At 44.0% G+C, this 26,952-nt stretch overlaps 1 protein-coding gene across 4 annotated transcripts in view; it reads right to left on the bottom strand.

Annotated features, from left to right (window-relative positions):
• Positions 1-302: 302 nt before the first annotated feature.
• The window catches only part of LOC139819573 (homeobox protein prospero), a 54,802-nt gene continuing 28,152 nt past the window's right edge, over positions 303-26,952 (bottom strand). For all 4 annotated transcript variants that reach the window (XM_071789034.1, XM_071789035.1, XM_071789036.1 and 1 more), the window contains exon 5: positions 303-26,952. In XM_071789034.1, coding sequence (XP_071645135.1) covers positions 26,773-26,952 — 180 coding nt within the window. In that variant the 3' untranslated portion in view covers positions 303-26,772.

Genomic DNA, 26,952 nt, shown 5'->3' with positions numbered 1-26,952 from the left:
TTCGAGTCGGCCAAATGGATCAAAGTAGAACTTTGCTGCTCTCGCTCGTCTTTTATCAGCGGATCGCACCGTCCTTGGGATATATATAAATACGTCTTTCTCGTGGCACAAATAAGCGATCAGCATATGTTAGGAATGCGAAACCGTGGAGATCCCGAGAGCGAACTCGGAATTCACGACGCGACACCATGAAATGTGCCGCGATCGCATACCGACATCACGGATCAGGTTTTATTATTTTGGGACGATGATCCTTCGAAAGAGGGAAGCTGAATAAAGGTTGCCAGACATATACCGCATGATTTATTTTTTTTTTATTAAGTTTATTTTATATATCGACAACAACACGTCATACATTAGAAAACAGAAGGTTTCTTGAAGCAAACTCGAATGAAAAGTTTTGTGGAACAATCCGAGAGACACTATGTGAGTGTGCCGCGCCATCATCTATGGAGTCGTATATATATAATATTGCGTGTTCTTGTGTTTCACATATGTCGCGTGTATGTATCTGTATGCATTTCCATGTATTTGCACGTGTGTGGTTGTATATGTGTGTGTCTCCGTGTACTACGATACTCTCTCTCTCTCTTTCTCTCATTCTTCTCTTTTATTTTCTCACTCTCGCGTCCTTCCGCTCTTTCCTTTTTCACGCCCATTCTCTCCCGCCCTTTCGCGCTCCTTTCGCCGCATATACGCCCGCACACGTTCTTTCCGCCCGCCTTTCTCTCCCTCTCTGTCTTACTTTCTAACATTCCGCGTCCGCTCTCCTCTCTCGATGTACCGATAATCGATTCCGCGTACTTCTATGGAACTGAACTCGACTCGGAACGAGGAAACTACGCGAGATCGAACGAAAATCATAATTGTTTCTCATTCGATCCCGCGTCTTGAGTTGGTAGTCGATAGCTTCCACCCTCCTTGCGTCCCCTCGCGCGCTTCTATTGTCGTCCTTTTTCTTTCCTCTTTTTCGCTAACCCTCTTTTTTTCCACCTGTCTCTCCCTCTCTTTCTCTCATCGATATGCATTCGCTCTTTCTCTCTCTCTTTCCCTTTTTCTCTCCCTTTCATTCTCTCTCTTTCTCTCTATTTCTTTCTTTCTCTCTGTTTCTATTTGTGGTGAATCGTCTCCGAAAATACTATATATGTGGTGTTGCAGTGAAAAAAAAAAGAATACAAAAATAACGTATAATGTATAACGCGCCAGAAAAAAGACGCCGCTCGTCCAAGATAAACGAAAGATTTCGATATCGGTCGCGAGGGGTGCAAAACTTAAATCGAGATCCCAAAACGAAAGAAATTCGCACGAGGCGCCCTCCGCGTTTCATCCAGCCGCGCGCGGAATTTCGCACGATTACCGTTCTGCCATTTTTGGTGCCTCTATCTCTCTTTCTCTCTCTATCTATCTATCTATATATAATATAATATATTTATATTTATATATATTATTTTGTTTCTTTGCTTCAAAAAGCGGCAGTGCATCGTCGTCGAATTCACTCTCGGGCTTTGAGAAGGGAGGGCGATCGTTCTTTCTCTCTCTTTCTTTCTCTCTGTCTCTCTCTTTCTCTCTTTCTCACGCTCTTTCTCTCTTTCTCTCTCTCGCTCTCTCATTTTATCACTCTCTCCGTTTAATATTCTTCTAGGTTCAATTCGCGACGAAATAGTCACTCTTCGTCTCATGGCCGCGATATATATCTAGGAACGTCCGGGGTTTCGTCCGACGGCCTTTCGCGGCGGCGAGAATGTGAATTTTGACTCCCGTGCCGAAAGAGGTGTCTTTTACATATCTCCCTCTTATTTAAGCCAAAGATATACAAGAAAAACTAGCCGCGCAGCGCGTGCCAGCGATGCAACCCACCGCGCCTCCTCTTGCAATAATTTATGTACAATTTTACAACCTACGACGCCGCCGACGATATAATTTTATTCTCCTTATAGTTCACTTTTAAGTACACGAATAGGACCTAGACATCGTTAATTTTTTTCATCTTTACACTATACTAACGAAATCTAAACGTTCAATTTTCATTTTCACCACACTAGGAATAATAAATTTTGCCGTATCGTTAGTATACCTTTATAGAAATATGCTTACAAAAATAGAATTTCGTGAGGCGCGGAAAACGCGTCGCTGCCGGATGCGGGCGAGCTTATAGGAATTTCTCTTTCATCTTCACTTTGATTCGGGAAGTAGCCTCGTGCCATCCCTTAGTCCTAACGTTTATTTTCATCGCTCGGCGACCGAAATACCGCGAGTGTGTGATTTTCCCTTTTGCACGCTTCTCTCTATATATCCCTCGAGCCGCGCCAGACCGCTCGGACGCTTGTCCCCGTGCGAATAATTTTTTAGCGTGTGAATTTTCTCCCTCGCTATAACTTTCGTCGCTCGCACACTCTCACTCTCTTCCGATTTCGGCCACTCTTACCCTCTTTCTCACTCTTTCTCACTCCCCCTACGTAAGTCTTGCACGCACTCGCGCACGCATTCACTCGCCGTCATTTTCTCGCATATCTTCGCGCTCATTTTATCTCTCGCATCTCATTCTTACCACCAACTATCACTCTCTCACTTACGTGCTCAACCTCACTGTCTTACATCAATCGATCTTAGTATCCTCTCACTTTAATCGAGTCGATCTCTCCGTTTCTTTTTGTATAGTTTGCCAAGAACGTATATGTGTCTCGAAATTGTGAACAACTTATATATCGTTTCGCTGTCAACGCATCATGTACATACAATAATACAATCTCTCAATCGCCGTAATAACGGTGACAATTATAATCACGATAGGGTAGTAATAACATAATGTATATATAGTATTGGGAGAGGGGGATGGACTTGAAATCGTCAACGAACAATATCAATAATAAGTTAGGTGGTGGATGACTGACAATAGTTAATCGCAATAATAATAGTAATCATACCGATAATCGTTATAAAGATGTAATTTTTCTTTTTTTTTTGTTTTCGTATGCACAATAACCTCTTTTGTCCTCTCTCTTTTTTTCATTCACGTGCACTCTCACGCGCGCTCCTAAACTTCAAGGTAACATCATCATTTAGACTCGTCATTACAATATTACATTATTAGATTACATTATATCATAATACGCTAGCGTTTATTCGATAAATTTTACATACTTTGATACGCAGTATGATGGTTTCAAAAACGGTCATCGGCCAACCAAATTTTGTTCACACATCAATACACCTACGCTCAGTAGTCGAAGTAATTTGTACTTGTAGCCATATATTATAAATATTTTTAGTAGTTCGGCCTCTCTTTCTCGCCTTCGCTATCGTTTCGCAACTTTTTTCGTATCTCTCGTGTTCCATTCGGTCGCCAGTAGTTCGAGGCCCTACACATTTTTTTTCTTTTGATACGAATATTTAAATATTATTTTACCACCGTTTTTTCCTGTCCCGTTCTCTCCCCCTCTTTCTCTCGCATTCTCATTTTCACACTCACACAACTCTCTCTCTCTCTCACTTTTTTTCGTTCTCTCTCTCTTTCTCTCTCTTTCGTACTCTCTCTCCCTACCACCCTATCTCTCGTCACCGTAAACTTCCGATCTGACGAAATTTTTACAAATCACGGAAGCGATACGCTTCCGATCTCTCGTCATTTTTTGTTTACGTCACTTGTTATCTCCTTTTTTTTCTCTCCTGCGACGCCTAAATGGTATCGACGTATCTTTGCCAAAAATATATAAAAAAGACATAATCGCGATTTTTCTCGAAATCGAAACAAGCGTGTTTCAGCTCGAACGAACGGGAGCGCCAAGTTACTACGGATAGAGATTCGAGGGACAGAGTTCGTTTCCGCTTTGTTTCTTTTTACACGCATTTAACGTTCGCGATTTTGTCCCTTCTTCGACCCCTCCTTCCTGAGAAATCCCGCGAACGTCGCACGCGAACTTGTGGACCGCGAAGTGAAAAGTCTAGGTATAATGTCTTTGGATGCCGTCGCGAGGAGAGACATTCACAATCGTGGCCTCGATATCGCCCCGCTGATAACGACGAGTGAAAATTCTCCGCCGAGATCAACGCGATGTCTCTCTTCGCGCGCGTTATCCGGCTATTTTGGCGCCCCCGAAATTTCGAGCCTCGCATCGAAGATCGAGGCGCGGTCACCGGGCGACCGAGAATCATTCCCGAAAATGTACAATAAATTTCTCTCGGTTTTTTTTCTCGCGTCACCTCTCGCACACAAGACTAACTCGTCTTCCACCAAAGTACACACTGCCACAAAACGCTCGTTTCCCCAATGCACTCGTTTATTCCTTTCCCCTCTATAACAGCTTTTTCGCCTTCTCTTTCTCGTCTTCTCTCTTTTTTTTACAATAACTTTTTTTTTAGAACATCCTAAAAACCACGAGAGGATAGATAAAGTCGATATCTTTTAATTCCTTTTTATACACCTAAACGTTACTTGCATCCATTACGGACGGGACCGCCGGTGACCGAGCCGTCAATCGCGATAGTAGGATTCAACCTCTGGTTGACATTTCGTCATTTCCTCCCTTCATCTCGCATCGCTCACGTCCTGTCGCGCTTACATTCTATCACTTTCTCACATTGTCGCACATGTCTTCGTATTCTCGCTCTCAACGCGTCTCGCTTTCGCACACTCGCTTTCTCTCTCGCGCACCATCATTCTCACATGGTCACCTGTTTATCTTTCGCTCGATTTTTCCCTTTCTCTCGTTTTCTTTTTCTTTTTCATCAAATTAATATTATTATCATGAATCCTCGCTACGAATATGTCGCCCCTTTATTTTTGTCTGCCGCATCTAACGTATTTCTTCTTCTTTTTTTTTATCTTTCGAAATGCAACCGCGACCTTTATAAAAATGTACACTTACTACGTTTAATTGTCATCATTTTCATCATTTAAGATACAACAACATACTATACGTATATGGCTCTACAGATGTTCGCTTGCACTGTAACTCAAACGTGTGTCGTGAATATCTCCCTGCCGTCCGTCGGCCGTCGGCGCTGAAATCGGCCGATCGACGACGAGAGCGAGGCTCTCTCGTGGAGAGAGGATCGATGGCGCGCTGAATCGCGGGAGTTACCGTACTCTCGTCGTTTAGGCCCGTACTTTGCTCTTTATTTTTTTTCTCTCGTTGACGGAGAGGCATCGATCGCGCGTCGATGCGGTAACATCGACGGTCGGAGCTAGCCGTCTCTCATCGACAACTCGATCGATCGATCGCGCGAACGTCGACGGACTTTGGGAGTATGGATTTTAGTGTTTATTATTTTTAATATTGTTTTTTTTTATTTTTTTTTGGAAAATTAGGACCTTCCCGCGTGCCGAGTCGCACGTGGCCACTCGGACACGTCGGGAGTTCTTGTTTAGAAACTCCTACCCGCGTTATGCTTCTGTCGGGGTACCCGCAGGCAACACTTCCCGGGCTGTGTGATCGTCTTTACATCCCTTCGCAACCGTCCTCGGCGAACAGCCGACGGCACGGGTTTGCGCTACCGCTTGCTAACCATTGTTACTTTTTTTCCTTTTCTTTTTTGGTTTTTTTCAACACGAGTTAATAGAGCTCGATGGGCAATAACGGCCTAATGAGAAAATCAGGATGTTAATTTCCACGGTGTGTAAAACGCACGGATTATCGCGAATTCGTGGGCCAATTCTGTTTTTCCGTTTCTCCTCCACCTAACGCCCGTGTTAATACGGCACGACATTGTAATCGACACGCCGTGTCGATTCGAGTGGTTGCTCGACCCGCGCATCGGGGGTAGGGGACACGCGCATCGATCGTTGGATCGATTTTTGATTTTCACCAGCGAGCCACAACGGGGGATGAGATCTCCCCGTGTGTGACTCTCCGATCCCGTTCCGCGGGTCGATCCCTCGAATCCGATAGTCTCATCCGATTTTCACCTGTGTTGCGAGCGGGCGGGCCCCAGTCTCGTTGACCATGGCGTGTGTGTTAAACTGGTCGCCGTGTCGCGGCGGCACCAGGCGGTATACTGTATACAAATATCATTAAGTTTTATCATTACAATATAGGATCTTTTTTTTTCTTGTTAAGTTTATGTGGCATGTATATACGCATTGTCATGGGAAATGAGAACCAGTCTTATGGCGCCTGTCTGTTAAAGCTCAGGCATATTCTGTAACGTAAAAATATATACATCATCTGTGTGGTATGTATAGTGCTGCTCTGTAACTCAAGATTTTACATCCAGTTAATTGCATCTCGTTTAAGTCCTGTACAAAAATGTTCAGCTACGCTTTGAGGCAGATTCAGCCCCGGTACGGTAAGCCCGAGTCGCGCGCGTCTCCCCGTTAATTTTTTGCCGTCATTGATTCCTCAGCATTCTCTAAGGAAGTGATCCGCGGCGAGAGACGATTCTACGCGCGCGCGGAGAACGCGCGACCCAGTCTCACGGGGCAAGAACGAAGCGGACCCGCGGGTAGGTTACCATTGTTATTTATTTTTTGTTCACAAACTGCACGGCAACTAGTGTTCTGTTTATCAATTTTTATTTCTGCTGTTACGTCTGTCTATTACTGCTGGTATACCTGTTTTACTGTGTTACGTATGCGTATGCGTGTGCCCAGTGTAATATTACGTGTCCTCGTGTGTAAAATGTCTCTGTCCCGTGTCGATCAAATGGTCGTGTGAGGATGGCGTAATCCGTGTGGTGTCCTACTAGTGTGTGACCAAACGTCTCCCATACCTTATCATCGTCGTATTATCATTAAATATCATTAGTATACTATATATAATATTATATCGAAAATAACGGATAATACAACACGTAGGGAATCGAGGGGTTGCGATTGGATAAGGGGAGGGAGGTAAGGGGGACTAGTTGGGGGATAGTTGGTGTTTTTTTTTCCGTGGGTGGGTGGGTAGGCTCGAGGGTAGAGAGGACGTCGAAGGACATTGGGTTATGGGGGAATCGAAAGGGGCGCTAGCTGCTAACACCAGCTTGGTGGTTGTTATTTCGGGGCGTTACGCGCGTCCGCGCTCGCGATCGGTGCTCGAGGACGTGGTCGTCGCGGGAGACGCACCGTTCGACGCTCGACGCTCGAGGGTCTCTCGCGGGTGAGAGGACGGCCGAGGACGGCCGGTCGTCGCAACGCGAGATCTCGAAGCCGATCGTCGAGCTGGCCTTGGTTCAACTCATCCGGCGCGACTCGCCGATCGCGAGCGCTTGGGCGGCATTAATGAGCGGCGGAGCTAAAGTTACATGGTCTCCCCACACGTGTGCGTACAATCGTAAACGAAGTCTTTTTCATTACAAGTCTGTCTACTAAAAACACTAATGATAAATACGTTATCCGGCGGGTTCTTTATACTGACTGGATTATATTCCGGAGGATTGATTGAGTTCGGCGGGGGGTCGAGGTGGGGCGGGGGCGGGGGGTGATGGTAACGGTTCGCGATTAGATCCATATGGGTAATTATCGGGGGAAGGATCTCTGGGGGTAATCGGTAATTGAGTTGTGGGACAGTTATCGGTGGATAAAAACGGGATAATTGAATATGATCCACTGAAGAAGGTTCATGCGTTTAAGGGGAGGGGTTGAGGGGCGGGTGAGCGGGACTTAAAACCGGGTATCGGGTTACTTTTAATCGCTTGCTTATTAGAACTGGACTGGCTGATACAACTGGTAGAATACAAGTTTTTTTTCTTTCCTTTTACATACGGCTATTACTTCGATATACGGTAGGTAGTTAGTTATGTAGTTGTCGACACACAATTCAATGATTACTGGGCGTTTACTGTTTATACTGCTTTACTGTTTGTTTAATTGTTAATAATTAAGTAAGTTTAATTGTAGTTAGTTAGTTAGCTCTTACGTAGCTCTCGTCATTCATAGTTAATGTGGTTAAATTCTACGCTTGTATTTGGGAAGTCTTAAGGGGTTTCTTGGGGGTTTCGGTGAATGTAGGTAGCGCCGAGTGCCGGGCCGTGACGATACGGCGATCGCGGCGAGGGTCGCGGCAAGCAGCGCGTGTCGCTCGATTCCGAATTGGATGCAACAATACATCCGGTTCCAGATCGGAGCGTCGCGGGTGGGCGCGCGCTCTCGGCGACCGTCGATCGCTGGCGGAATCGACACGCGACATGCGGGTTACTTTGATGGGGAGTGGGAGAGACCATAGTACACATATATATTATGTAATTATACTTATCGCATAGTAATTGCATTTAATCAATACACGTGTGTATTATCGGTGCAAAGCAGCGTTCCGAACTCCTTGCACGAACCAAAATATTTCCTTGGGGCATGGATAGGTTAGCGTGTGCATGCGAGGGTGTATATATATATCTTGTCTGTGTAACTCGTGTGGGCGTGTGTATACATGTGGGTGAGCATCTTCGTCGCGTGGACGCGTGATTTCTTTTCCTTTTTTTTCTGTTCTCGCGAAATGCTGTTTCGAGCGGACGATCCTGTCAAGAGGACGAACGTTTCCGAGGACGCGTTTTTCGAGAGCGCGTTTCTCGGCGAATTGTACACGAAGCTTTCATACGTCGCGATACATGCGTTACTACAGTATGGCGGCACACAGCTCTCGTGCACCTGGTCTCGGAGGTATCTTATTAAGCGTACGCGTGTCACGCGAGGACGATAATGCCCATGGGATAGCCGTGGCCTCGTTTAACGCGCATCTAATTGCGCCCCAAGACGAGGTCGAGGCATCGTGGTATTGTGCGCGGATTCGTCCGGAAACGCGCGACGTTGACCACTCCGGGTGTGCTCCTTTCTTTTTTCGTTTTTGCAGTTGAATCGACAACGGAATGTCTCACTACGATTTGATATATTTTACGCATGGTCCCGATACGAGTTACAGTAATTAGCGAACGTTTGCTGTTCGCGTGTCGGTGTACCGAAGATAATTAGAGGACCCCCTCTTCCGCGACGACGTGCTACGCTCGTCGTTTCGTTGAGCTTACGGCGCTGATCTTTCGGGGCGCCGATTGACGGTGGCGGTCCTCTCGACAGCAGTCGTCGCTCGTGCGAAAGTGTGAATCTTGTTTCTGTCCTGTATGCCTGTCATGTGTGTATGTGCATAGCCGGTTCAGGATGAAATTAAACGGGCAGCGGGCGAGCACCAGTCAGGCTTTGGGTGGGCGTTCGGTCTATGTCGGGCCCCTTTGTATAATTTTAGTATTTTTTTCGTATAAAATCAACACTGAAGGCACATTCTATCGGACGAGTCGGCCCAGTGTGTGCTGTGAGTGAGATTGGGCGCGGGTCCCGAATCCACGTGGTTCACGTGGCCGCGGCAAGCCTGGCAATATTTTTGCTGCGGGCCCACAGGGGCCTTATGCACCCCCGTTGCTAGCACGGGACAATCACGGGTATATAGGGCGGGAGAGGGTAGGCGAGGGGAGGAAAGGGAGAACAGGATATAATCTTAAGGTGAGATATATCTTGGTGGCAGCCGCGGCCGGGCCCCGCGCGAGAAACTGTTGTTTCGTGTGACGGTTTATTTTTATCCGGTTGCCTTCGTCTATTGCGTCGGGTTTTGGGGGTCTGTTCATTTTTTTCGCTTAAGTCGAAATGGCTATTTCAAAATTGAGAGCCGGCCCGACGCTCGCCTGACTTTGCCCAGGCCAAACACAATGGTCTTCAGGGTACTTCGTGCCCGCAGTCGCGCGCGTGTCGCACGGCGTCGATTCGTGATGCCGACGAAGATCGCACCGTGGCTGTAATTTTGATAATCAAAACCGGTAATTCTGTCGAAATGTTCGGAGAATGGACCAGACCTAGTTCAGTTTATTGCGGCTCGCAAGGATTAGCAATGTAAATTATTAAAAACACGTATGCTTTTATGGTATCTGTAACTGAGGCATTTTTTTTAAATCTGGTTAAGAACGTTAAAAATATTTCCCTGAGTATATAAAATGTAATTGCGAAATCTCGTGTTCTCTGCTGTGAGTGCTCCTTTTGCAACCGTCGGAGTCGTCGACGACGGATCGCATCGGAATACCTGTTTCTTTTTGCTGTATCCTTGCGAGAAGGTGGATAAACCTAAAACCGGTTAAAACAATCGTGCAATCCTGAGTGGATTGTCTCCGATCGAATTGTCTGTCACGTGTTCGCTGAGTTACTTGACGGCATTAATTATCACGGTACAACATGATCTTCGACGGACGATCGGAGTCGAGCCGTTCACGCGCGAACTCCAGGCACTGGGATTCAAAAACGTGAAGAGCCTGCGTGTATATCGTGATGCGTGTGTAGCGTGTGTGTACGTATATGTGTATCACTCTTTTATCCTCTGCATTTTTAAGAATTTCGTCGGAGAAGGAAACATTGCTCACTGGCGTGGAAGAGCGTAGAACCGGAAGCCGTCGCTTCGATCGACTTTCGAACGATTGAGATTGAACATCTTTGCGTCCTTTAAGTATTATACGTAGCGTATAATACTTGATTTATTTCTCGACGAGAAACGTACGTCGATGAGAACAATGGTAAGATTCTCGACAAAAGGAACGCCAATCGTTCTCGTTCGACCGACGCGTTCGTGTTACAGTTCCGCGATTTATGCGTGGCTCCTAGAGGTCGTCTCTAAGTAAATTGATAATACTGCTTTCCCCTACTGTCCGTGGCACCCTCTGATAACGGCATAATCTATACAACAGTCGGGTGGATTTCTCCAAATACGCGGATTTCTCTAAACTGGTAATGAGTGCCATACAACGCGCGCCTCCTTCCACGCGTGCTAAACCTACATTCGAGGAACAGAACGAACGAGCAATTAATTCTTCGTCATAATAGCTCGGCCTCGCGGCTCTTAACATGTTAACGATTTAAGTAACCAAGCGAAGAGAAACAACGGAACGTGACTAGCTACTTTATTATATTTGTACAAAACGGAGGCGGGTCACGACGAAGAACCGAATCCACGCCTCGGAAGTGGAAGCGCGCAATTGTGTGGCAGACACTCAACACGTGTTCAGAAAGACTTACTAGCAATAAAACATCGTTAATACGAAAAAACACATTAATTAATTCGATAATTCGAAGCGGCACTTAAACTATTGCGGAATGTATAAAAAATCTCGGCGATCGGGAAGCTCGTGTGAGCGCGGTGTCGTGCGTCCCGAGGCGGCGATTTAAGGGGAACAAATCGTCCGCCGGCACGAGCACTGCCCGGACCGAGTCTTCCAGTCGCTTTGCGTCTACGTACTCACTATAAAACTTAAACTCAACAATCAGGCGAACCTATGGTTGGAGACGTCGATCGAGAAGAATGGTTCGGTCACGTCCGCGCGGACGCGCTTTACTGGCGTTTTATATTCGCGGCAATTTTCGTTATTTTTACAGTGTCCCAATGCGTGTGTCATCAATATGAGGCTCTCGTCGATGGACGTCACATGGTACGCGTGCTTAAAAACAGAGGCAGAGGGCTCGGTAGTGTTTCTCACAGAATTGTCCCTTCTAGGCTTCGCTTTTCTTCTGCGTTTTGTTTTCGGGCCTTCGCTTTCTTCCAAACGATACTTTACACGCGCGGAGGGCATTTTGTCTTTCGCGAATTCCAGTAAAAATTCTATGAGTAGTATTTCTTCCTTTTCCGGATTCGTTATATTCACGTGATTATCATATGCTACTGTGATCTCAAACGCTTGTAGAATGCGCGAAGAATATTTTCCATTGTGTTTATGTCGTAGATATGCGACATATTGGCTCAGGAGAATCGTGATTAACTATTATCGAGAATTTGTTCATTGTCAGTTAGCATATTGTCACGTGCAAACTTTGATTTATTTTCTTCTTTTACTATCGAAGCGTTTCCATGTCTATGGCCTCAGCATAAGAGACGGAGGAGAGAAGCTGTGAGTAGCTTCTTCGTCACTGTCGTACTGCGTGTGTGACTGCGTTGATCTGTCGAATTTAGAACTTAAAACCAGTGTAGCCGGCAAATTGCATCCTGCGTTCTTCTTTATTGGCTTGGAGAATAGCAAAACTGAAAACCGGTTTTAACAATATTGCGTCCCTTATACCTTTCATAGAAAAATGGCGCTTCGTGATTTATAAAAACGTATTATACGTTGTGGTAGATAACATTATCTTTCTTTCGCGATGATCTCGAATCGTAATGCACCTCCGCGCTGGTTTCAGTTTTCTCGTTTTAAACGGAGGGTTATTTTTTTCACTCTATACATCTTTTTTTTTATATTTTTGGTCAATATTTAACTTTATCGAATTTAACATGGTTTAATATGGTTTCTTTTTAGTAGCACCCAATCTTGTTTTTATTTTAAATACGGGATAATATTTCCGGGTCCACTTATGTTAAGAGTTTCGTGATGTCTTGGGTGGGTTTGTGAGCAGGGGGGTATATTAAGGGGAATAAATATGGGGGTAGGAGGAAAGGGGTATCGAGGAATATGGTGGACTTGTATATAGGACTCTCGATGGATAGCATAGAGTTCCAAACGCTCCGTGATCTACAGACATTCAATATTAAACAGATCAATCAACTATGTCGTCGTATAATACCACTAGGATAGTTCATAATCGTTAAGTTATATCAATAATATAATCATATCATTAGGTATCATTAATGCTGTGTGTGTGTTCTTCCTCGTGTGTGTCTCATTATACTTAAGTCTCAAGTTACAAGCTAGCGTATAAATGATGGGTAAGAAACGATCGCTCCGACGGCGGTGGATCCTGCCGGTCCGACTTCAACGGAGTGTACCGATCGGCTTGCCGCTGCGAATCCGCACGTTTTTTTTCGGACCAAGGTAGTGTTCGGATACAGCCGCCGTAAAAGCGTCCCACGCACGGTCGATACACCCCTCACGCTCGACGAGGCAGAATCTCGGTCCCGCACGTCTCGGTGGATGGTTTTTTAGCCACCATGTTACCGGGTTGCCTCGTACCGTTTATACTATATATCATTAATCGTATTATCGTTATGTATCATTACTCATTAATTATTTAATTAATCGTTAGGTATAATTCAATTAATCGATACTCTTAACCCCTTTATCGTTTAATTATTATTGTTAGGTAGTTTATAGTTTATTAGGTTTCGATAACGCGTACGGATTGGAAGCAAACCTTGTTCACGTGGGGAAGGATCACGGGAGGGGCGTTGGGAGGATGAGCTGGCTCCTGCGGGTTGTCACGGGGAGGCAGGTTGATGTCTCGGAAGGGACGCACCTGTTGTCCCGCGCGAAAATCTGCGAAAAATCGGAAAGTCGAATAGCGGATCTCCAGTGATTCCTTTTCCTTTTATCATGTGTCACTCATTCTCTCTCTTTCCCTTTTACACTCCTCTTTCGCTCCCGTACTTTCTCTCCTTCTTACGTACCCGCTCTCTGTTTTTTTTTTCACTTTCCTACGTTATGCGAATTGCTTAGAACGCGTCACGTCTTCAACGAATTGCAAGTGGCAAGGTCTGATTCGTTTTTTCGCAAGTCAATATCTTGGGCGTTTTTATTTTTTCTTTTTTAACTTTCGCCTGCGTCGGCTCACACGGTCGTGTGTGGAATTTTATTCTATTTCTTTTTTTCTCTCTCTCTTTTCTCTCTTCTTTTTTTAAAATCTTTTCCTTCTTTCGTACTACGCGTTCGGTCGCGTCGGTACGCTCCGCTCATCTGACGGGACCAGCGATCATTTCTCTCGTCCCGGCGTGGCACTTTTCATCTCGTTCTTCGTGCTTGCGCGATCTCGTCCCGTCTCTGCTCTCTTTCTGCTCCGGTCCTTCCCAGTATCTCGTCTCCTCGGAAGTACGATGCGCATCACTTCGTAATCGTAATGCCGCCGCACTATTAAAATCGCCGTCCATCGTAGGATATGTACTGCGTGTACAGCGTATTGTTTTGACATATTGGAAACTTAAGTCGTTACTATGGTATCGTATTGAGTTCTGTTGCTATTCTGCAATCGACATTACTATGGCATTCTGCAACGAGGAATCGATTCGCTTGTGTCGCTTGAAAGAAGGTGCGTGTAACGCTGCAAAAGTAGTCCTTTATTTATTTATTTATTTATTTTTTGCACGACGCATCGCATATCGTGCGGGACGCGCGTATAATCGCTGCGTTAACTCTGTCCTATATATCGTCGTAAAGTCTGTGTGCTTCTTGCGGGGAAGAACTGAGACTGAGACGTCTAACGAAGGGATCATCGATACATAATAAATAAGTAACGGAAAACCGGTGTCGATTGATTCGACATATTTGTCTGTGGCGGAGTACCGTGGAGTAACGTGTGAAAATAAGCGCGTGAAAGTAGGATCATCGGTCGAAGTATCGATACAATAAGCCCGTGTGTCCATCCGATCGGTGACGCGCAGTGATCATTTGCATCCGATTGCTATTGCCGTCATTAACGTCGGAACGTCGTTATTATCTGTTCCTCAGGAATAATCTCCGTGATCTGACGATATCCATTGATTAGCTGGATGTGTGCAGTAGCAGTTCCCGTAATTATCACCTGCCTCGAAATACGATCTAAACGGACAGTCGCCAGCGGCGCACACTTCGCGCGAAGAAAGCTTGCGAATTTGCGAGGCGTTACGGGCGGGTCGAGGCACATCGTATTTTCCGAGAGCGCCTTTCGACGTATTCGTTGCGATGCCGTATGCGTGTGTCAATCGGTTAAGCGTCTATTACCTCGCGTGATCAATGCTGATTTGTCGATTATTCTATTTATATATATTTCGGATTTTCGAACGGTACTATCTTACGGACTGCCTTGCGTTCCTCAGTGCTGGAAAGTATCGGGAATTATGACGTCGTCGTGCTTATTATCGTGGCAATTGAATAATTCATCGAGAGCTGTCGTCGAAACGACGACAGTCATTTTGTTCTCACAGCGTTAGCCTTGCTTTATCATCAGCGTTTAGTTATGTTGAACTAACGATCCGTTTGGCTTTGGCTGAACGATTAAAATGACCGCGTGGAAAGAACGAATAACGCGGATGTCCTTGCGAAAGATTCGAAATAAATATCAATTTGAAGTACTTGCGCTTCATTTAATCCTTTTGTTATTCAGGCGATGAATCTATCGCTTTTAAATTATTATTATTTTTTTTTATAATACGGCTTCATTTGTTCGGAGTGTTTCAAAGCGGTTTATTTTCCACGTGAAATGTTCCTGCAACACTGCGATAGTATTTCGTTTGCGCGCGTGGGCGTCGTATGCATAGCCTCGTCGAATGCGTCGTTTTGCGCTTAGACTTTTCTCCGGTATATACGGCGTACAAATGTAGATCAATTAATGATCGCGTTCCACATTCTTAGCTCTCTCTCTCTTTCTCTCCCTCAGTCGTCACAGTCGAGTCTCACGAAGATATACGCTCGTGAAAAGAGATTACGGATGGCAAGGAATACCGCGGATCTACGCGACGAGATAATGATACGCGACCGATCCCTCCCTCAGCGCGTATGCGTGGGTTATTCGCGTGCATCGCTTTCTTCGAATCTCTCGGATTTTCTGCGAATTTTCTACCATCGCCCCTACGGTACGCGGGGAAACGGCGAGTCGACAGTCGTCCATCTTCCGCATCAAGAAAAAGTTGTTTCTCCGCTTCTTCCTCTCTTCCATTCCACGTCATCGTCTTTGCTTTACTTAGCAACGAGCGTCCTTACACTAATCCCGGGTGACCCGTCCACTCGCGTCGTCGCTTTAATTACATGCAGGAAGTGTTTTTCTTCTATATGCGCGAGAAAGGCTCGCCTTCTCGCCGGATAGGTGTGTTTTCGCTTCGTTTTTAGCTTTTACTTCTCTCTTTTCTTTTTTTTTCTTTATCTCTTTTGGAGGGGAACACCTTGCGGGGAGCGTGGGGTACAGCGGGACGTGCAAATGGGGACGGGCGACTTCCCGGGTTTCTTTTTTTGGGAGGTAGGGCCTTGGAGAACGGGTTACGCGTCCACGACGCACGCTTTTTTTTCCATTCGTCGACGTGGACACGAACCGCAAAAATTTCGAATCCGACCTGACGCGGCGGGAACAGAGATCTATTAATTTTTTTTTTCTTTCGATGGTTCGGTGGTTTGCTGAGTTAGCTGCGAGGTTTCGAAACTTCCCACCGCCGGCGGAATATAATATATCGTGTATATATATTATATATATTATATATTTATATCATTTTTTTTTTTATATTAATCTAAAGAGTGAGGATTGTGGAAGTAGGTCGAGAGGAAGGTCGCCCGTCCCTTAGCTTTCCACGTGCCCTGGAAAAGTATATACTAAGGCCGATTTTGGTTAAGAATACGCTTCACTTTTTTCATCTCTTTTGATCAACTTTTAATTTTAACGTTAAGGCGCAACGTGATAAACTTGTACTTTTTTCCTTGATGTGTCTTTTAGATTCTGGCCGAAACTGCGTGTGCCCGTGTGCATGTTCATTGTATACGTGTATGTCCCATTGTGTGTGTGTGCGGCGTTTCGTGTACGTGTGCGTTCGTGTACGTGTATGTGTGTGGATGTACGCGTATGTGTGGGTGTGCTGCATCGCGATCGATGTTCCATCGCCTTGCTGAGCACTATCTGTTGTGTGATTTTAAGCGCGCGCGCGAGAATACGCGCGTCACACGCCGCGCGTCCTCTCGCGCGTCGCTTGCATTTTTAGGAGCTGCTTTTTTTTGGTGTCTGCCAAAAAACGGAATTTTTCACTCTTCGCCGCAATAAGGCATAGGTAGGCGTCGTACGCGCGCACCGCGTGAAAGGGTTTCAGAAAAACTCGACGTCCGAAAAAGACTCGCGCGATCGCGCGACGTGGTACACGCGTACACGCACATACACCTTCTTGCTCTACTCTCTGTGTGTCGTCTTGTGCGCAACCGAAGATTAGCAATCAACGAACAGAATTGTTTTCTCGCCAAAAATGAACCCAGTAAAAACGCCGGTAAAAGGTACGAAAGGAATTCTCGCGTCGAAAGTGGTATATATATAGTCATCAAACATCGTAATGCATGTATGAAAGTAGTCAGGTTTTTCTTTCGCCCGAAGCTCTGTCTCTCCTGGAGTGGATCCGAATGTAATGATGCGGCGATGATCGTATCCGCCTGGTGAAGACCTGGCGGAGTCCCGATTTTGCTCAACTATTGCAACTGAACCCGGTTTTAAGAGTCACGCGAACGAAGTAGCCAATGCAAAATGTATCGAGACAAAAATATGATTGCTCTTTGCAATAATTTGTGCGTTCAACAGTCTGCTTACGTACTCTTTTTTTTTCTTTCCTCAAATATGCCCTTTTTAAACATTTATTTAGTACCTCTTGGTGCGTTTTAGCAGTCCCAAGAGAAGTTTCATTATCTAGACGGTACTAAGCGGCAATTTAAGCTTCTTCTATCACGTGACTTTCGCGTAAATGAATACTTGTTGTATGTAAAACTGTTGGTATCGGCCACGTGGCGAGCCTCTCTGTAGACTGTGAAACAAGGATTTGTACACTCGGAATCGCACTCGGCGCAAGCTCGGGTAAAGACAGAACTTCCGGCCTAAAATGTACTGGCTTGTGTGAATGGTGCCCCGTCTTGGACCGAAAAAACGGACTCGCAGCGGGGCGCAGAAAAACAATTCCCACAATATCTTACAAGACATTCCGGCCGACCGAGCAAGTCGCCAACTTCGTCATTCCACTTTGTGCCCCGTTACGTCGGCTCAAGTCGCTCGTAGGAGACATTATTTAATCGTCCTTCGAACCTTTCGCCCGTGCTACTTTAATGTAGAGGAAGAGTTTTTCGTTGCTGCTATCTACAGAATTAATTGACGCGAACGTTCGACGTTTTTTTGATCGTCCCGATCTAGACGAAGTGACGAAGATGGCCGACAAGGCTGACAGTCGTGCGCCTTTTCACCTCATTCTGGAGGGTCTGCGTTGTATATATATCTCCGAGGAGTTCATTAGACTCAACGCGGCGATCTAGCTCACATCCTCACACATCAACGTAGGTTTACTGTTGTTTGTTGCTTGCTGCTAGTCCTCTCTCTCTCTCTCTCTCGCTCTCTCTCTCTCTCTTTCACTTTGCTTCTTCATTATTAAATAAGTTATTCTTTTTTTTGTCTTAATACACCTACGATTCCCTACACGATAATACGTATAATCTAACACGACTGCTGGTTGAGACGTATGCGCAAGTAATATACTCCAGGAATACACAGGCATTACATGTTCTCATTCTCATTTCGTGTGTGCTTCTCTTGGTACACGCGTGCATACAATTCACATTCTCATTCTTTTTTGCCACTCTCTCTCTCTCTCTCTCTCTCGCTATCTTTCACTCTCTCGATTCACGCGCGACGCAGGGTCGCAATAAGAATTGCAGACGGTAAGAAGAAATATTCCCATTAAATACGGAACGTATGATGCTCGTTTCGAAGGAGCTTCACGCGTTAGCGGAAAACCGTTAGATGATAGATACGAAATGAGCATAGGGATACTGCGAGCATGTTTGCGAGCGATTGGGTAATATATATATAATATATATATATATATAAGACAAAGCCGTATATATATGAAAAATAATATATGGCGTGTGGAAGCGAAGGCAGACCAGAATAACCCAATTTTCTGTCAAGCAGGATTTGGTCAAGATTCATTGTCCTACACTCCTTGTTCCTCATACTCTCGGTGGCCGAAGGGTTGGATGGATAATGACATTTGTGATATCTGCCATTCTCGATGGTTGTGCGCGTTTTGCCTGCTACTCGATTCTTTTTCTCTCTTTCTCTCTCTCTCTCTCTTTCTCTCCTGTATCTCTGAGTCGAACGTCGGACCGTGCTGGACCATCTGTCCGATGGCATTTTTTCCTTCTCTCTCTCTACCTGCCTCGATCTCTCCGTCCTCTCGTCACACGTGTCACACGTAACTTCAGATTCTCACGCACATGTATAAATATTTCTCTGTCCTCTCTCACATTCGCGCTTACCTCTCCGCATTCACGCTCGCGAAAGATTTGCCAAAAGTATCGTGCACGAAAGGGTGGGGAGGGGAGAAAATTCCGTAATAACTTACATTTACAAACTGGCCTAATAATTTCTCCTCTTAAAACTCGCTTTTTCCTAATTTTATCATTTACTAGTCTTGACTTTACAATACATATATGCGGACCTCCCGGTAGGCAAGGAGGTCGGCTCTCTCTGTATAATTTCTTCACTTTTTTTAGCAATTTTTTTTTAGCACATTCACGCCTCGCCTCTCGACTCCGTTTCACTCCGTCCCTTTCGCTCGTTGTCCTCTGTCACGCCGTCTCGCATTCGCTCACTCTTTCATGCCCTTTCGCTCGTCATCTCTCTCTCAGCTAGGATCGGTTTGCGCCGAACGTCTGTTGCCCGTGGCTCCGAACTCAGTCCGAAATCGCAATTCGCATAGATTTCTTCTCTCAGTCGTGACTTTTTTCCTCGTGCATGTTATTTCATATGCGTCTCTCTCTCTCTATCTCTCTCTCTTATTATCTTCGATCCGCTTTTATCTCCCCCTGCATGGTTCAACTCGTCCGAACAAAAAAGATCACCTGTTGAGATCGCGAGATTTCGTGGCTTCAACGACGGTCGCATCAAGGACACTTGGCTCCCTACACGCTTCTACACCATCCACAATTTCGTCGGTTTCCATCTCTCTCCCATGAACCGCCATCCCTTCCATCCCTCGTCGCCCACCCACCCCCTAAACGCCCGACTGTTACGGATTTTCCGAGAGGTGCTCTCTTTTGACGCTCTTGAATCTTGAGCGAGATTATTGCGACGTAAACTTCTGACGATCGACGTTCGATTCAAGACGAGAAACGTAAATTGTTCGTTGCGTTATTTAAATTGCTGCTAAGGCGGGAGCTGGAGTATGCACAGCCTCCCGACGTCTGCTTTGTAAAGTAAAATCTGTTTAGAGTTATCATTAAGATGTTAACCTTTCACGGTCCATGAACTAACGTGAGAGTTTGAAGTTGAAGCAGAAAGATTTTATTAATGATTTAAAAATTTTTAATCTGAAATATGCGTTGATGAAATATTTAGAAGAGTAATATAACGTAAAACGAATTTTTATCGAATTAATTAACTAAAAATTAATTGAAAATTTATTGAATTAATTAATTGATAATGAATTGAAAATTAATAATTTATTCAATAAAGTTCGACACAAAGATTTAACGTTTGCTTTAAATAACGAGGGCCGTAAAAAGTTAAGAACGGTTGCGAGACAGGAGTATCGACTGTCCTCGCGGTAGTTCTGTAAATAAAAAATCGTAGCGGTTGACGGTTTCTCGTCTTGCACCGTAATGTCGGGGGGGATTGCACGAAATTATCGATTAAAAGACAATGTAAAGCTTTCGCAAGCTCAGCGAGGAAACGTAATGTACATCTACGTTAAACCGAGACGCCGGAGTAGTCGACGGCGTCTCGAGCACCCTGTAACTTAGAATTACGAATTAACGATCCATATACGCGCGGTGATATGTCGATCGCCGGAGGCGGCCACTTATTGGCCCCCGACCGATTTTAGAAACATTCATTTTGGGAGGTAGAGACTCGGAAGACCTCTCGGATTCCCTCGGTCGGATTTTACTCCCCCGTTTCTCCTGCCCGACTTTTCGAAAGTCGCTCTCTCACCTTTTTAATCCCCTACCAAACGTATTGTGTAGACTTAACATGCTACGTGTACTACGAGATTATCACACAAAGTTTGCTCACTCGGTGTCAACAATCAGTTTCTTTTTTCTTTTTTCTCTTCTTTTGGCTTACGCACGCGATCTCACATATAGAAACATAGTTTTTTTACGCTCTAAATTCCATGCTCTCAGTTTACAGATTCTAACTCTCTTTCTCTCTCTCACTCTCTTTCCCCATTCTCTCCCTCTCATTCTCACATTCGGTCGTTCTCCCGGGTTCGCTCCTCCACTTCGTTCCTATCGCGCGCGCGAAAATTCGAAAGACGCGATTTCCGCCTCGCTGAAACGTCATGGGGGAGATAACGTATTTTTTTTTTCAGTCCCCCCATTTTATCTCCCACCTTTCTCTCTGTATACTACCGCGCCACTATCGTAATCGCGCACTCGCCATAATAAATATACCCTAATTATGTTCCTAATAGTTTGAGGAATTATTATTCTCAATGAATTCGCTTTGAATTCGCACTCTGCCTCCTTCGCTTTCTCTCTGGTTTACCTCTTTCGCTCTCTCCCATTCTCACTGATTTCTCTTGTTATCACGGCTTAATCTCAAACTCGATAGTAATGATCGTAATAATAATAATATAATCATATAATAATAATTAGTTTATTAGTGTGTGTGTTTTTTTTAAAGTAGGTATCCTTTTTCCTCTGCAGCGTGATACGACCTTCCGCTCGTCTTTTATCTTTAGTTAATCGTTTATATAATAATTAATAGCTTGCAAGTGTTAACGTTAAATACTATTACTTACTTCTGTTTACGTGTTCCTTAAAACTTACGCGTTTAGGTATGTACGTATGCTTATTATTTCTTCCATTCTCTCTCGTATTTTCGTTCTCGTTTTAAATTTCGTTCTGTCCCGTGTACTCGTTTCTCCGTGCGTCGGCCCCGCTGCATAAAATGTAATATATAAACGGCGAGTCGATTAGACTTCCTATAATATTTACTTCGTTTCGTTAGGTGAACGACTCGTTTAATCCTTCGCCTTCGTCCTTCGGGAATGTGGTGTCTCTTCGTCACATCTCCTTCTCCTGCAATCTTGTCGATCTCGCCGTCTGCCCTTCTTACGTTTTCGTTCCATTCTCATTACGTACGCGCATCCGTATAATCGTTGCGAATTCGTCCCTTTCTTTACGCTCGTCGCCAGTTTCCGTGCCGCGACCCGATGTCGCGTCGATAGATCGGGACCGGTTAGCCATCGATCGGGAGGTAAGGAGCGCGACTGATTCTCTCCCATCGATGAGAGAAATTTTGGCGAACGCGGTGAACCACCGGCTGCTATTCGTTTTCTTTTTACCATTGTTCAGATACTTTTTCTCCTGAAGTTTCTCGAGTCTTTCTTCGTGGCTCGAGTACGTCTGCTATATAAGATCTAGAACGATTTGTCCTTCGCGCTAGGAGCTTCGATTCTCGGTCGACGGAGAAATGAAAGAAGCGGACTCTCATTCTTATACTTTTGAAATTCGTAGATGACCTCGAAGGATCACGCGAGAGTTATTTATGTGTCGTAATAGTTTTTGATTCCCAGATTTCTGTTTGCGAATAACCGACCATACGAAAATTCCTCTGATGTTTCCTCAGCTTATCCGCTGATAAAGATGAGACTGGGGGATTTAAAATCGGCTTGCCCTCGAAGATTATTACGCTATTTTCTTTTTGTTTACCGCTTTCCAAAGCTTGTGGTCATACTCCAGTGGCGAAGAATGTGCGGAATCGAAATAATTGATTTGATCCATATTGTGATACGTACATATGTGATTTACGGTTTTTTTTTTTAATTGTCAAAAGCAAGGAAGATCAAAATCCTGTCGTAGTTCTGAATTTTTCTATTTTCTTGTAGCACGGTTGCGATTTAGAGAACGTCGATTTAATGTTGCAGCGATAGTTATTTTTTTTCTGAGTGCGAATAATGTTTAAAAGAGCGGAATGATCATTGTTTAGGATAATGGAAACGATCGTAGACATGTTTCACCGATGTATGATCGCCGCTGAAATTACGAAAATTATATTCTCGTAAATTCAGCGCGATCGAAGAAAAGAGAATGAGAACGATAGTTAATATCGAATTATGTCTCATCGATGGCGTTAATATTGAAGTAGCGTATATTCTCTATGTAGCAAGATTGTATTTAATGCAGAGATTTGTCGTAAAAAAATCACGTGGTATATTGTTATCAGTAATGGTAATTGAGAAGCTATTGACGCGTATCGACGTGAAAGCGCAAAGCTCGTAGGATCAAGGAGCTTATATGATGCACGAAGTACATTAAAGATTCATAGAGAAGGGAACGTTAAATTAAATTTTTTAAGTGTTGTCTTTGCGTTTAATATTAAACTCGAATGTATTATATGTTGATTTGTTTTCTGTTAGTGAAAAACCAATCATTACGCGAAATATTATTATTATAATTAAATTCCGAGTATTACCTTTTGCAATTTTTCGCGTATTATTAAATCAAAAGCCTCTTAATGACGTTTTAATGTATCATCATACGTGGTGACAAAAGGGATGGGATGTATCTGACTGAAATAATCTCAATAATGCAACCACAATCAAGTTGATTATAAAAGCAAATAAAAAATGTAAAGATAAGTTTTATCGGTGATTATTGAATATATTATAGGTTTGCTTTCCGAAAATATGCGATTTTTTAAAATACAAATTGCGTTAAAAAGAATTCTACTTAAATGTAATAATAATAATATTAATAACAAATTGCCTAAGAATAACTTTTTACCTGCGTCCATTGCCTTGACACGAATGTCAAGCCACTCCAGGATTGCGACAAGCGAGTCAGCGAGGTCAGATAACGCGTATCCCCTACAATCCTCTTTTACAACATCCAAATAGCTTCCATGTCACTTCTTTATTTGCCCGCCATCCTATTCTCGTCTCACGTTATAAACGTTTAGACCAAAATCTTAGGCCAGTGCCGAAGGAGTTGCTACTAATTTTAGGCCAAAGTCTAGTGTGCATTACGTAATAAAAAGTTGAAATTTTCGAAATTTCGTTCTCGCTTCTCTATCATTCTACAACGCGTGTTCTAGTTCGGACGAAAGAGGCTACTCGCTTCCATCCTCGTTAAACTCGCCGATCGCGAATTCACGAGTGGTACATTCGAGTCGTTTCACATCTTCCTACGAAAAAAGAAAAAAAAACATAGATCTGGCAGGCAGTCGAGAGCGAAATATGCCAAATCAAGACTTTCTTTTTTGCCTTTTACCGTATATAATAATTTTCGAATTTTCTCTCGATGAAGGAAAGGGTATCGTAGAACAATCAATGCAGAAATAAAAGTGAAATGACATTTACGCAAAATCAGACGCAAATGAAATTTCAATTTATTTTCTCTCTTTTTATTGTCGTAAATTAATAAATAAAATAATAATCAATAAATCGACCATTAATCAATTAAAAAATAGTGACTCGTGACTAGGTTAAGACTCACCGCTTGCAAAAAGATGTGTGTGTATGTGTGTGTGTTTTTTTTTGTATATGGCCCGGTACAAACTACTGAGGGCATAATTTTAATATAATTATTATCATAATAACTAAATATACATAATAACTAAAAATAGAGCGTAGTCAAGCACGGGATATAAATAAGCTTGACAAAATTGGGAACGGCAAAGTAGTCGGCGGGAAAGGATCTTGTGAAAATCAGAGGATAAAAATTGGTAGCGTGAAAGAGCGGCATGGAAATTGCATATGGAGAAAGGCTATATAGGGTTAATTTTAAATTAACTAAATTCTCTCCGTAAATGACAATTTCAACGATGACAATAATAATATTAATAATTATAATTATTTCAGGCTAAAATTGTCATATTGATATAGATAATAGTGAGTCTAATAATAATAATATAATAATATATTAATAATATAATAATAATAATAATACAATAATAATAGCAATATAATAATAATAATGGTAATAATAATAATAGTGCACGTAGTAGCGAGAGTAATGGTGAAAAAATAAGAGTTAAATTATGTGCATCCGCTACCACTCAAATTATCCCTAATATTTTTATACCATCTCGTAAAGTATCTACAGAAATTTCTAGCGAAAAGAAAGGTCACAAATAAGAGTATAGGGGCGTTGTCTCTAATTTCTCGTATATTCGCGCGCGCGTAATCGCGTGGTGCAGGGGTTAATACGTGGTAAGTGACTGCTATATGCGTGTCGCGTGTGTCCGTGTACGTAGAATGGGTCGGGGGGAGGGGGGGGTTAATGTAAACGGAGAAAAGGAAGCGCGATTGTGCAACCCTCTCTGGCGCACGTCTTTTTTTTACGCTACTTTAATCACGCCAGCATCCGTCTCTTTTTTCGCTTTAGAAGTCTAATATTTATATAATTATCGCGTCGACGCACGATTATATAGCATTTCGCTCTTTTCTCTTTCTTTTCTTTTTCTCTTTTTTTGGTTTGCAACGCTACACAATTAGAATACGGCCGGCGCACGATCCTCGCACAGACGCTGCATCCGACCTGCATCTTCGTCGCCCGTACTACTCCTAATCTCGTCACTACGACTAGCCTAATCTCGTTTTATACAATCAACCATTAATAAAAACAGCTATGTATATTGACCCGTGCACCGATCCTCCCAACGTTATGCACTCTTGACAAACGTACTCTTTTATCGGCCCGACAAGTAATGCTCAGCGAGCGAAAGAAAAAAAGAAAAATATATATATACGGGAGAACGAAAAAAAACGGAGGAATCTCTTCCTCGGCAGATAGGAACAGATTGTTTGTGCGGAAATCGCTAAGAGCGGTTACTCATTGCGACGTTACGCATCTGATTCTCGCGAAGTCGATTCTTTGGTATCGATGTGCGCACGATCGTTTTTTTTCTCTCGCGCTGTTTCTTATTCCCGATTCTCACGCGCAGTGTAATTTCATAGCCAAGCATTTTCACGTCGATCTCAAATCCTCGTTGATCAGTTATTATGCGGTAAAATGAAATTATGTACAATCTCTATAGGGAAATATTGAGTCTTGGTGATGGAGAAAGCATCGAAGTGAACCTCGATACTTTTAACTAATACATTGGAGATTTTACTTTTCCTGAAAGAAAGAAGAGAAGCCATGCTACAGATTGCAGCAAGAGTGCCTTTTTATCGAAGTATGAATTGCCATTTGCGGTATTCATTCTGCGATAAGAAGTTTTTCAGAATTTTATCAGGGAGCATCGATCTTCGCAAAAACCGAAGCTGCTTGCAGAGTTCAAAGTATAGGATTATCCGAAGTAGACTTAGCGCGCAAGGTTTTCTCCTCATCCACAAGTGTTTTTCCTTTCCTTTTTACAGAAACGGTGTAGGACGAGAAAGTCGCTCGTCCTGCATCGTTTCCCGAGTTGACGAGGATTCCACTTCCGGGTCTCGTTCGAATCGGAAGGGGAATCGCCGTGCGCGATGTTCAGACTTAATCAATCTTTGGATATGCTCGCAAACGTTCCGAAAAGTCTTCATCTTTCTCCGTGAGTACAACCCCAGCAGTGTTTATCGTCTTTAAAATCCCTATTCTTATCGTCTGATGTAAAATTAGGCGGTAACGAAGTAATTACTCTACGTTACAAACAGATCGGACAAAATCGACGCTAAAAGCTATTTCTCGCCGTTCGTTGACCACGCATTCGTCGTGCTTTCTTCGTCTCGTCCCAGGAATCACCTTCTCGTGCTCGTTCAGTTGAAACAAGAGGAACGTCGATGAGCGTTCGACACTTTGTGACTGTCGAATTTCGTCAGCCGTAGATTCGCAGTATTTTTTTTCTCTTTTATGGACGTATGTCTGTATGTGTGTGTTGGTGTGCACATGTGTACGCGTATATGTTTCTTCTGTCTTTTCTGTTTGATTCGTGATTCGGTCACAGCCTGATCCTTCGTTGGCATCTTGACGTCGCCCGTCTAGGACGTCGATGGTGCCTCTATTCCTTTTGGGTTTGTCCGTGTCTCCTCTCCCTTCCTAGCCCTCGTTCGTTTTTGCGATATGTTATTTAAGGATACCTGAACACGCACTACGCGAAGGACGTGTACCTTCCTGGCGGATGCGATCCTCCCTCGTTGGTCGTTTCCTGATTTATCGGGAGCCGACGAGCGCGGGCGAGCCCGCGCACCACGAAGAGCAAGAGCCACGCGACCTCCTGATTCATTCGAGCTGCTCCAGGAAGTTCGGGCTCTTGAAGTACTCCGGTACCGGGTCGTCCAACCTCGAGATCACCTTGTAGATGGACTTCTTCCAGCTTTGCTCGGAGTCCTTGCCGCCTTGGATCGCTTTGAAAAATTCTTTCAGCGTCTGCTCCACAACGTACCTGAAGTTGCTGGGTAC

This window comes from Temnothorax longispinosus, chromosome 9 (assembly GCF_030848805.1).
Source record: "Temnothorax longispinosus isolate EJ_2023e chromosome 9, Tlon_JGU_v1, whole genome shotgun sequence".
Taxonomy (NCBI): domain Eukaryota; kingdom Metazoa; phylum Arthropoda; class Insecta; order Hymenoptera; family Formicidae; genus Temnothorax; species Temnothorax longispinosus.
The sequence above is the reverse complement of the archived record's forward strand: the minus strand, read 5'-3'. Positions and strand labels throughout refer to the sequence as shown.